This window comes from Oncorhynchus tshawytscha, linkage group LG03 (genome assembly GCF_018296145.1).
Source record: "Oncorhynchus tshawytscha isolate Ot180627B linkage group LG03, Otsh_v2.0, whole genome shotgun sequence".
In the NCBI taxonomy this organism is placed as follows: Eukaryota; Metazoa; Chordata; class Actinopteri; order Salmoniformes; family Salmonidae; genus Oncorhynchus; species Oncorhynchus tshawytscha.
This window is the reverse complement of record NC_056431.1, coordinates 7,607,525-7,620,409: the sequence shown is the minus strand read 5'-3', so window position 1 is coordinate 7,620,409 and position 12,885 is coordinate 7,607,525. Positions and strand designations below refer to the sequence as shown.

At 41.3% G+C, this 12,885-nt stretch overlaps 1 protein-coding gene across 1 annotated transcript; it reads right to left on the bottom strand.

Moving 5' to 3' along the window:
* Positions 1–4,642: 4,642 nt before the first annotated feature.
* On the bottom strand, positions 4,643–8,024 carry LOC112226311 (C-X-C chemokine receptor type 3-2). The gene is made up of 2 exons (XM_024390727.2): positions 7,892–8,024; positions 4,643–7,074 (listed from the first exon to the last, which is right to left on the bottom strand). Exons 1-2 carry the CDS (start codon positions 7,922–7,924, stop codon positions 5,968–5,970), a joined length of 1,140 nt encoding a protein of 379 aa, XP_024246495.1. The 5' UTR covers positions 7,925–8,024; the 3' UTR covers positions 4,643–5,967.
* Between the last annotated feature and the right edge of the window lie 4,861 nt (positions 8,025–12,885).

Sequence of the window (12,885 nt, the reverse complement as noted above, 5' to 3'; positions counted from 1 at the left end):
ATACTACCCACCACTGCGACCTGTACGCTCTCGTTGGCTGGCCCTCGCTTTCATACTTGTCACCATCCCACTAGCTACAGGTTATCTTCAAGTCTCTGCTAGGTAAAGCCCCACCCTATCTCAGCTCGCTGGTCACCATAGCAGCACCCACTCGTAGCACACGCTCCAGCAGGTATATCTCACTGGTCACCCCCAAAGCCAATTCCTCCTTTGGTCGCCTTTCCTTTCAGTTCTCTGCTGCCTCTGACTGGAACGAACTGCAAAAATCACTGAAGCTGGAGATTCCCATCTCCCTCACTAGCTTTAAGAACCTGCTGTCAGAGCAGCTCACAGATCACTGCACCTGTTCATAGCCCATCTGTATACAGCCCATCTATCTACCTCATTCCCATACTGTATTTATTTGTTTAGCTCCTTTTGCACCACAGTATCTCTACTTCCACATCCATCTTTTGCACATCTACCATTCCAGTTTTTAATTGCCATATTGTAATTACTTCGCCACCATGGCCTATTTATTGCCTTAACTCCCTCATTTGACCTTATTTGCACTCACTGTATATAGACTTTGTTTTCTCTTTTTTCTACTGTATTATTGACTGTATGTTTTGTTCATTCCATGTGTAACTCTGTGTTGTTGTGTGTGTCGAACTGCTGTGCTTTATCTTGGCCAGGTCGCAGTTGCAAATGAGAACTTGTTCTCAACTAGCCTACCTGGTTAAATAAAGGTGAAATATTATTATTATTATTTTTTAAATGAAGATATATTCAGGTCAGTCTGGCTACAGTAAAACAAGTGATTTTAAGGATGCAAATGAAGTTTTCATAATGTTCAAGACGGCATGGGAAAGTTCTGCAGGAGAACCAGGCACCACCATCGCCTAATTTGTTGCATGTTTTCCTTTGAAAAAGAAAATCACACAATCGGATGGGTATCACAAAAAACATTATATCCACTAGTGATGAGAATTTCATACATACTTCAGTAAAATCACACTGTGCTTCCATTGCAATGTACAGAGTGTACTGTAAGTTAAGAAATAGTAGGTTGTTAAGTTTGATAGTTATGATAACAAAAATAATGATAATAGTAAATAATAATACCCCCCAGGAATATATTTCAGGAAGTAGAAGACCCCCCCCCCCAAGACGTCACAGCATGTCACATCAACATCCAGCTCTGCAGGAGTTTGATGCATGAATAGTGTATGTAGTGTAAAAACTGTAGGAAATAGGTCCCAAAAAGTGTCAATGTAACAGTTGTTAAAGTACTATGTGAATTTCACCAGGTTCATATATCAATATGTTGTGTTGATTTGTTATGCATGCCTGCATCCTGGGAGAAGGAGAGTGTGTACTTACGTTTTGCCCGGCGTGCTCGTGCTCAAATCATTTTGATGCACTGAGAGAGGTAGGCATGCTTTTTCTGTCTTCAGAAAAGTTTGATTCTTTTAAGTACAAAGTCATACACACAGTGTTTTGTTCATGAATAATGATGTATATTTAGAGGTTACTCATAAGTGGAAGGTATTGTTAAGATGCACTTGTCATTGTACTTTTTAGGATGATATCAACATTCTGAATTCAACATGTGGTTAATAGCTAGCTAAGGTATTAGCAGGCTATTGTATGTGTGAACGATGGCTAGCTCCTCGAATGATCCCAGTCCCTCCTATTGTGCATCTGTTGTAGAAAGAGGCGACGATTCTCAGAACAGATGTGCTCTACAAATGTTTTATTTCCTTTTGGATGCAGGTATGTGGTTTTATCAATGTAAAATATGTTATGTATAATAAGGAGAGAGTGTATACATTTTTGCATTCCAAAATCATTTTGATGCACTGAGAGAGAAAGAGGCAACGATTCTCAGAACAGATGTGCTCTACAAATGTTTTATTTCCTTTTGGATGCAGATGCAGGATGCAGAGAGTCAGTTCTGCTTGATTAAAACTACCTGATCTCCAAAGTCCACGTTTATAGTCTCTATCAACCACACACAACGCAGAGTTACAGCGGTGCAGTATAGCACCGGCTACATCAAGAATAATAAACAAGAAAAAGTATGAGCAATAACAATCGTGTGCTTTGCATGCTGCAAATAATAATAACCTGTTAAATGTATAACAGAAAATAGGACTAATATAATATACTGAATAGCATCTTACCATCACAACAAACACCCCACAGTTGTTTGAGAAACCTTTCTTTGATAGATCCTGTGGTGTGAACAAGGTACCATTTTCAATAAAGGAATGACAATCAAATGGTACAGTTCAGTGGAATAATTTAATGGAATATCTAACCTGAACATCATCCACACCAAAAGTCCTCCAAGGTCCAGGGGACAAGAGCCGAGCACTGTTTCTGTGAACACAGTGTATGTGAAGTAAAGGAAAAGTACAATTCAACAGCTTTTTATACTCCAGCTTGCATAACAGTTTTGAACACAGTTGGAACTGAAGTAGCCCAAGTACTTTTCACAACATGGGTGATGCTGGATCAGAAAATGTATTTTCGACTGCAAACACACCATTTCTCACATCAATGCACTCACATACCAAAAATCTTTCCTTGGACACTGTTTCAAAGCAATGTGTATGCTTTCTTCGTAAATGTGTTTTGAAGTTTTTCTTATTTAACTTCAGTTTGCAGTGTGGACAAGTTACAACGACTTTTCTTGACTTACTATGTATTTTGGGATCAGGTGATTTCATTATTGTATATACTATGTGTAGGCTGTGTAGACTCGCTATGTGTAACTTACAGGCTGACTACAACGCTCGCGTTGCAAAATACATTTAGATATCTATATTATTCCATTATTACACCCACACTTCTTGCGCGTGCCAACGAGCATCTGCGTTGCCAAGGGCTAAAATAGAAATCAGTTCTATTTGTGAAGCAGATTGCGCTGCAAGTCCTGCCTCTCCCATCTCCTTATTGGTTTATAGAAGCAGGTACCCACGTGCCATCTCCTCATTGGTTATACCCACATGCTACTGAAATACGAATGTAGTCAGTGGCGGTAATGCACCTAATTTATGAAAGTTGCCAATCTCAATATAAAGTCAAGAGAAGAAAAAGCCTAGAAGGAGGAGAGATGACTAGAAACGATTCGGTTGACCGTTTTATGTGTGGATTAATTGTCGGAGTAGAGGACCTTGTGCATTTCAGGAAAATAACAACTCAATGTTAATATCCCAGGACAAATTAGTTAGCAACACCACGCTAGCTAAATAGGACAAATTAGCCAGCAAGTGCAAGCTAGCTAGCTAAATTGCCATAAATGTTTAATGCTTTTCGACCTGTCCCCAAATTAATGTATCTGATTCAGAGTTTGTTTTGATATTTTAATCTGCGTGTCGTGATCGCGTTTGGTGGGGGGACAAAATAAATGTATGCACGATGGAGCACGATGGCGTACTCGTAAACCTAGGCTTACTGCTCTTGTAGGCAAATTTGTCCAAATAAGATTCCCTCATTGTGAGCAATTATTAATTAATTTGGGGTGGCCTAGTAGCCTAGTGGTTAGAGTGTTGGACTAGTAACCGCAAGGTTGCAAGTTCAAACCCCTGAGCTGACAATGTACAAATCGGTTGTTCTGCCCCTGAACAGGCATTTAACCCACTGTTCCTAGGCTGTCATTGAAAATAAGAATTTGTTCTTCACTGACTTGCCTAGTTAAATAAAGGTAAATAAAATAAAAGGTGCTAATTAAAGCTATGCTAATATCAGTGTAGTAGTTGGCCATATTAAAAATATACCACTGCACTAATACAATAATAATACAATAATATTACTAAGTACATTATGCATAATTACAATCTCACTTACTTCCACGATTTATAATTTTATCCATGTTGATTAGGTTCGATTAAGATTCACTTTTGTTGACGTTGATACCGAACGTTTACCCCAACTTGGGTGACCTTGATGGAGAGGGGAAGGTTTCAGGTTAAACGCGTTTGACTCTGTCCACATTGAGCCCGGCCCTGAACTGCACACTGCAGTCAGGGGCTTCTCATTCATGCAGCAAGAGCTATGATAGGTTGGAGGACATCCTCCGTTAGTTGTCATGATTACTGTGTAAGTGTATGGAAGACGGAAGCTAGCTGTCCTCCGGCTACACGATGGTGCTACCCTACAGAGTGGTGTTGCGGATACTGTAGACTTTCATTGCAAAACGTGTTTTAATAAATTATTTGGTGACATGTGAATATATTTAGTATAGTTTTATCTAAAAAGGACAACTTTTGAAATGTTTTATTTGTATGAAATTCCCTGAGGAGGATGGTCCTCCCCTTTCTCCTCTGAGGAGCCTCCACTGGTACCCATACCAAACATAACATGGAGTGTCTCGGATTTACATACAGAATAAATCAAAATGCTCTGAGACGAGGTTCAATGGCCTGGGAATTTGTTTTCACCTGCCAGGTTGTTTCAAAGTAGAGATAAAGTATCCTACAGATTAAGAGAATAAGGAAAGGAATAAATCATACATTTTTTATACATTGTCCACCAGATGGCGAGATTGGCCTTTTTTTGTAAGTGCTTATTGAATGTTTCCTGATACTGGCTACATTAATACAGATAAATTAACCTTGAACTGTTGTATAGCCAAAAATATCTAGAGACGTAACAAGATATTTGCATATAATTTATTTATTGATATATCAAAAGTACATTTCCCCCAATGTTTTATTCTACTTCCTAAGATTTCTACAACATAGAAATACATGTATACAATCCTATGTACATATGTGTTGTGCTGACTGATGTATAACAATCTCATCTAAAGAAGTGAATTAGAAAATGTTGAACAACAGTCTGGTACCAAAGGACACGTGAACATTTGCCATAAGTAAAGCTGCATGTCTGTCATGACTTACTTAACACCTTTGTTTCCCCTCTAAAACAAGTGAAAAAATGAAGCAATCAAACAAAGAAAAAACTATTGCTGCAGGATTTGAAATGTATAAGTGTTTGCTGCCTTCAAAAACACAAGGCAACATATGAGTAACACATATAGTGATGACTTGGCCCTTTTGAGGAAGTAGGTTTCATACATTTAAAAATATATATTTTGCAAGAAATTATCCAGTTCCTTGAAATTATAGTCATCAATTTATCAGGAAACTAAACAGCTTGAGAAATTGTTCACTGCTCACCTTCATATTATGCAGTCTTTGCTGCTCACACTAGAGGCAGATGGGGTTAACATGGTCACACCACTAGAGGCAGATGGGATAACATGGTCACACTAGAGGCAGGTGGGGTTTTAACTTGGAAGTCTATACGATTGGATGGACAGTAGAATTTCATTAACCAAAATTACAAGAAGAGAGTGAAAATAGGCTACTATATGAAAAATGTCCTCCCTGAGAATGTGTTGTCTTTAAAAGCACCATAATTTTGACCTATTACAGTAGGAGCAGGGCCACTATCAGGAAGCACCAGAGGAACGAATCACAACAAAATAACATACGTTTTTTCCTCACTTTGACACAATGTGCACATCTGTATTTCTTTCCCATTTTGTCATTTTCACAATAAACAATTTGTGTTCCCTCTTTTCAGCACCCACTAGTTCAATATTAGGGATTGAGTTGGGTCAGAGGGTTGTAGAGCCTGAATGCAGCTGCTCCTCTCTATGTCTCCTGCCTCTCTGCTGCTCGAAGGGTATGTAGGCCAAACCAAATATTGATGATGTAGATCAAATGTTATGCTGCTGTGGCAGTACTGTTGATATTTAAACTAGGTAGCTTGCTACACAGACTCGACCGGTGACTGCATCCCAAGCCGTGCATGTTTGGATACCAGGCACACGCAAGCTCTGTACAGGGCAGACCAATGGGATGGGGGGTTGGGGGTGGTGAACTTGACAACTTTTCGATGACTTGTGGGTTCAGAACAACAACAAAAAGGTGCTCGGGCACAGGTAGACCCCTATCTGTGCACGTGGCTGGCTCACGCCATGACAGAGTGGGTGTTCTCACTCTCTGCTGAGCTGAAGGACCTAGTGGGCCTCCGTGTTTTCCTCTGTCCTCCCCATTCCTTCATCCCTGGATAGAACCTCTGTCCCAGCAGCCCCTTACACATTCTGGTCAGCTCCCTCCTAAACTTCACCCCCACAAAGCCGTACAGCAGCGGGTTCAGGGCACAGTGTGACAGGCCCATGCTCTCAGACACCAGGATCCCGATGTCCACCGTGCGTTCAAACTGGCATCCTCCACTAATCACGCCCAGCTTCTTCAGGCTTTCGGCCAATTGGAAGGAGTTGTAGGGTGCCCAGCAGAGCACAAACATGGACACCAGGGAGACGATGAGGTGAAGGGACTTCCTCTTCTGACGGCGCGAGGCGTTGCAAAGGGAGCGGAAGATACGGATGTAGCAGTAGAGCATGACCAGCAGGGGCAGCCCAAAACCCAGCACCAAGTTGACTAGCGGCATCCCCACCTTCCACTGCACTGAGCTGTGGGGGAACACAGTCTGGCACACCAGCAGGCCCTGATCCCTCGAGCGCCCCACTTCAACCTCCACCACCTGTCTAAAGGCGATGTCCACCCCACTCAGGCCCATGCACACTGTCCAGATCAGGGTGCAGGCAATCTGTGCATGGCAGGTGTTGCGTTTCCAGCCGGTGCTGATGGCGTGGACAATGGCCAGGTAGCGGTCGAAGCTGATGCAGGCCAGGAACAAGATGCCGCTGTAGCGGTTCAGAGAGAACAGGGCTCCGGAAATCTTGCAGGCGGCCATGCCGAACACCCACTGGTGGGCCCACTGGACGGCGAACAGGGGCAGTGTGAGGGCCAGCAGGAGGTCGGACACGGCCAGGTGGAGCAGGAAGGTGTCGGTGAGGGAGAAGGAGCAGGTCCCACCTGTCTGAGAGGTGCGGTAGCGCATCAGCACACACAGCACCAGGATGTTACCCACCAGCGCCAGCACAAACACCAGGCTATAGACCACAGGGGAGTAGCTCCGGGTGAAGTCCATGATGCCATCCTGGTTGCAGGGCACGCTACTGGATTGGCTACTGCCTGTTTCAGATGAATAGTTGTAGCTGTCTTCATATATCTGGAGACATAGGAGAGGAAAAGAGAGTGAGAGGAAGGAAAATTAGCTAACTACAACAATGTTCTGGGTCCGTATGCATAAAGCATTCCGCCCTGCCCTTTTTCATTATGATCTAAAAGGTAAAACTGATCCTAGATCAGCACTGCTACTCCGAGACCCTTTATGGATACAGGCCCTGGATTCTCCTCATAGGACAGAACGCATTTGTATCTCTGACTAAACTCAAGATGATGCAGTGCTAAATTCATACAGATGTGTGTACCTGTTACAGATCTTAATTTGACCTATATAGTCACAGCTAAATAGTCCTGAAGCGACCTGATATGAACATTTAGTCCATAATGTTGCTTGATCAGTGGTTAGGCTTTTAGCTGGACAAAAGTAGTCTACATGAAAAGTAATGTTAATATAACCGTGTGTTAGTGTACGTTTTCAGTGAATTTATGTAAATTTGAAAGCTTATCTGCATTTCCTGTGGTGCAGGAAAATTCTCAGCAACAAAAGCATGATCAAATTAAGATCCTACACTAGTAGCTTCTATGATTTTGAACAATATTTTAAATGGCCTCAGACTCTCTAATCATTGTTTTAAAATTAAAGTATTAATGTACAGATTGTTATTCATTGTCATATATTTTTTTATTCTGTTATTTTCTTGACTAACCATGTTGTTGTAAAATATAATTTCTTATTTGACTTATTTGGCTAATACTTTTTTTTGTCTGCTAGTCCCAATTATTTATTGCACCATCTATTGCTCTTGAAGTCATAAAGAACTACATTTATTAGTATGTGGCATAACAACACCGTTACTCACATAGTAATCTGTGGTTGCCTTGACGTGATCCATTGTTACCAACGAAACAGCGAAACACCTGAAACACCTTCAGACTCAGGACACTCTTCTCGTAGTCTCACCCGCGTTCCTCTCTTCTTTTGCCACTCTGAACCAACTAAAAAGGAGAAGTTAGCAATTCAGGAACCGAATCCTCTCATATTTTAGCCCAAGCACATCTATTCAAAGACAGCTGTTAGGAACCAATGACTGTGTCCAATGGGGATTGTGACATATCGAAGAGACAGACAGAGAAATGTTTTCGAGTTATGCACTCTCTAGCTGTTATTTCTGGCTTATATTAGCAATATGTAGTACATTGCACATGTACAGTACATACAGTGCATACGGAAAGTATTCAGACCCCGTAACCTTTTAAACATTTTGTTAAGTTACAGCCTTTGTTCTAAAGCAATCTACACACAATAACCCATAATGACAAAGCAAAACAGGTTTTTAGAAATGTTTGCAAATGTATCCAAAATAACAAATAGAAATACCTTATTTACATAAGTATTCAGACCCTTTTCTATGAGATCATCCTTGGGATGTTTCTACAACTTGATTGGAGTCCACCTGCGGTAAATTCAATTGATTGGACATGATTTGGAAAGGCACACACAGATCTATATAAGGTCCCACAGTTGACAGTGCATGTCAGAGCAAAATCCAAGCCATGAGGTCGAAGGAATTGTCCGTAGAGCTCGGAGACAGGATCGTATCGAGGCACAGATCTGGGGAAGGGTACCAAAACATTTCTGCAGCATTGAAGGTCCCCAAGAACACAGTGGCCTCCACCAAACTTCTTCCACCTAGACTCTTCCTAGAGCTGGCCGATCAGGCCAAACTGAGCGATTGGGGGAGAAGGGCCTTGGTCAGGGAGGTGACCAAGAACCCGATGGTCACTCTGACAAAGCTCCAGAGTTCCTCTGTGGAGATGGGAGAACCTTCCAGAAGGACAACCATCTCTGCAGCACTCCACCAATCAGGCCTTTATAGTAGTGGCCAGACAGAAGCCACTCTTAAGTAAAAGGTACATGACAGCCCACTTGGAGTTTGCCAAATGGCATCTAAAGGAATCAGACCAAGAGAAAGAAGATTCTCTGGTCTGATGAAACCAAGATTGAACTCTTTGGCCTGAATACCATGTGTCACGTCTGGAGGATACCTGTCACCATCCCTACGGTGAAGCGTGGTGGCAGATTCATGCTGTGGGGATATTTTTCAGCGGCATGAACTGGGAGACTAGTCAGGATCGAGCGAAAGATGAATGGAGCAAAGTACAAGGAGATCCTTGATGAAAACCTGGTCCAGCGCTCTCAGGACCACAGACTGGGGCGACGGTTCACCTTCCAACAGGACAATGACCCTAAGCAAATAGTCAAGACAATGCAGGAGTGGCTTTAGGACAAGTCTCTGAATTTCCTTGAGTGGCCCAGCCAGAGCCCAGACTTAAACCCGATCGAACATCTCTGGAGAGACCTGAAAATAGTTGTGCAGCGACGCTCTCCATCCAACCTGACAGAGGCTGTAATCACTGCCAAAGGTGCTTCTACAAAGTACTGAGTAAAGGGTCTGAATCCTTATGTGAAGGTGATATATATATATATATATATATATATATACACACACACACACACACAGTGGGGCAAAAAAGTATTTAGTCAGCCACCAATTGTGCAAGTTCTCCCACTTAAAAAGATGAGAGGCCTGTAATGTTCATCATAGGTACACTTCAACTATGACAGACAAAATGAGAGAAAAAAAATCCAGAAAATTACATTGTAGGATTTTTAATGAAGTTATTTTAAACCTGAGTTATTTCTAAACCTTGCGGCAGTGCGATACAGTCTCCGATACAGTCTCCAAGAGCATGAAAATCATTCTAAAGATATTCCCCACTGTGGAACTGTTGCAAAAACAGGATAGTGAAAAATACAGTGTCTAGCATAAAACAAACGGTTAGTCTTTACACATAGCTTAATGCAAAGATGTTGTATTATATCATTACTGATGTATATCAAATCAAATCAAAATTTATTTGTCACACATACACATGGTTAGCAGATGTTAATGCGAGTGTAGCGAAATGCTTGTGCTTCTAGTTCCGACAATGCAGTAATAACGAGCAAGTAATCTAACTAACAATTCCAAAAAAACTACTGTCTTATACACAGTGTAAGGGGATAAAGAATATGTACATAAGGATATATGAATGAGTGATGGTACAGAGCAGCATAGGCAAGATACAGTAGATGATATCGAGTACAGTATATACATATGAGATAAGTATGTAAACCAAGTGGCATAGTTAAAGTGGCTAGTGATACATGTATTACATAAGGATGCAGTCGATGATATAGAGTACAGTATCAACGTATGCATATGAGAAGAACAATGTAGGGTAAGTAACATTATATAAGGTAGCATTGTTTAAAGTGGCTAGTGATATATTTACATCATTTCCCATCAATTCCCATGATTAAAGTGGCTGGAGTAGAGTCAGTGTCATTGACAGTGTGTTGGCAGTAGCCACTCAATGTTAGTGGTGGCTGTTTAACAGTCTGATGGCCTTGAGATAGAAGCTGTTTTTCAGTCTCTCGGTCCCAGCTTTGATGCACCTGTACTGACCTCGCCTTCTGGATGACAGCGGGGTGAACAGGCAGTGGCTCGGGTGGTTGATGTCCTTGATGATCTTTATGGCCTTCCTGTAACATCGGGTGGTGTAGGTGTCCTGGAGGGCAGGTAAAAGCCTCTTACCTGCTCACTGTCGGAGTGTTGACGTGTTGGGGACCTGGACCCCAGAGGAGATTGAGCAGGTTTGATATCACTTGCAGTTAGGTGAGGAAGAAAATGTACCTCTGTTTCAGGTCACAGAGTTACCTCTGATGTGGTTTCACACTGTGTCACCCATGCAACGCCCCAGGGAACTGGAATAGATCAGCCATTTGCTGGTTTACTCACTATTTCCCTTAAGCATAGATACTGCATGTAAATCTGTTATCTAGAATCTGGCCTTTATTCAGATGGCGAGATTGTAAATAGTCATAAAGCAACTATTATCCAGGGGCAAGGAAATGTTAATTTTTCTGTCCACAACTACACCATGTAGTGACCATCAGTGTGAAGAAAATGTCACACCTTATTTATTGATTTATTTTACCACTGCTGGGGTATCAAAATAGCATGTCACCATGTGTAACAACAACCTCTAACTAAGGGTAACGATCTCAATCCACATAGATACTTTTTGCGCAATTTAGTTTATTCAGATGTGGATGGATGTCATCGGTGTTCAAGTAAATGAAGTTAGGTGGTGGAGCTGTCAGGTCTTCTTTATTCACTTGCCTAAAGAATAAAGACGCTACAAGGTTTTTACTCTGGGTTGTGAGGTCAATATTACAAAGAGGGGGGTGGTATGTAGAGGCACTAAACAGGAGCACAAATGGAAGAAGCAAAAGTCTGAAAATACCTGCAATACCTTTGCTCTTAATCTTAATAAAACTCATTACATAGCATACACAACATTAGAACTTGTTCAAAGACAAGGCTGAATTTGTGCAGAGACAAGGCTGAATTTGTGCAGAGACAAGGCTGAATTTGAGGGACATTACAGCATGTTGAGGTTGTTACTGTTTGTAGTGGTGTCTTATACTATTATTGTGCAACATCTTAGCTGCTGTTTCCTTCCTCTACACTCTGTGACTCACAGGGCTGTATGAGAGGTGTGATGTTAGTCAATGGAAAAAAGCAACAGATTGTTGGGCATTGAGAGTAAGATCATGTACAAAGTATGTTTTGGTAAACTATTCAAGGTATATGGGGAAATAACTTTCTTATTATATTAATGGGTAATTCGTTGGTGTTATTAGTCATAAGTAAAGTTTTTAAAGGGGATTATGCAAATCTTGTTTGAAAATCTTTAAAGCTCTCAGACTGGGCGTTTCTTTTCTATCCAATTGAGGGAAACCTTATAGTGTATCAACATAGACTACTATTTTTTTAAGGAAACCAACCAGAAAGCAACTACATTGCACACACAAGAGTGTAAGATTTCACAATTTCATGGAGAAAGACGAAAAAGTCACTGCAAACTTCCAGTCAAATACACAATTCCAGTCAGTTCCAGTCAGTCGACCTTTATCAGAGCATATCTCCACAAACAGTAGTGAGACAGATAAGGCCACACAGAGAGCCTTTTAGGGAAAATATATTTAGGATGAGTCTGAGGGAGTATGAAAGAGGCCACCGCATGCTCCTGCTCTAATTGGTTTCAGTGACGCGAGACAAAAACTCACCTCAGAAAAGCCCTCACAGACGTTGCACAGCTGAGTTCTCATATATCATCCTATTGAAAGGGTAGTACTATGAGCTGTGCACAGAGCCATGCACAGACCTTTCAGGGGGCAAGTGCTCAAAATGAAAAAAAGGGCACTCCCCCCTTATTTGAAAGAAAATCTACTTACATTTTTATTTTTAGAATAGAACTGTTTATTTCTGCAACAACACCCTCACTTACAATCACTAATCGTAAGCAAGCTAGTTACAGTTATGGCAGAGGGAAGATATTTCGGGTGGGGGTGTAGAATCTTTTCTCCCCACACTGCTGACGACTATTTTTGTCTGTTCATATAGGAGTAATAAAGGCCCAGTGTACTAATTTGGTGCGATTAAAAAAAATGGTATATATATATTATTCTGATTAATCAAGGGGTGCTGTAGCACCTTCAGCACCTCTACTTCCAGCTGCTATGGTTACAGTGCCTCCCAAAGACACGATTGACATCAGGAAAAGAGGGTAGGCTATAAGCTGGTCATTGATGTTAATGATTGATTTGAATCTGCTAGTTAGCTAGCTCAATATTTTTTTACAGATTGTGATTTATCTTCAATGCTCACTAAAGTCATGCTATAGCCTAATACTCATCTTCTAACTCATGGTATATGGCTGGCTGGCTAGTGGCTTGTGTGGATAT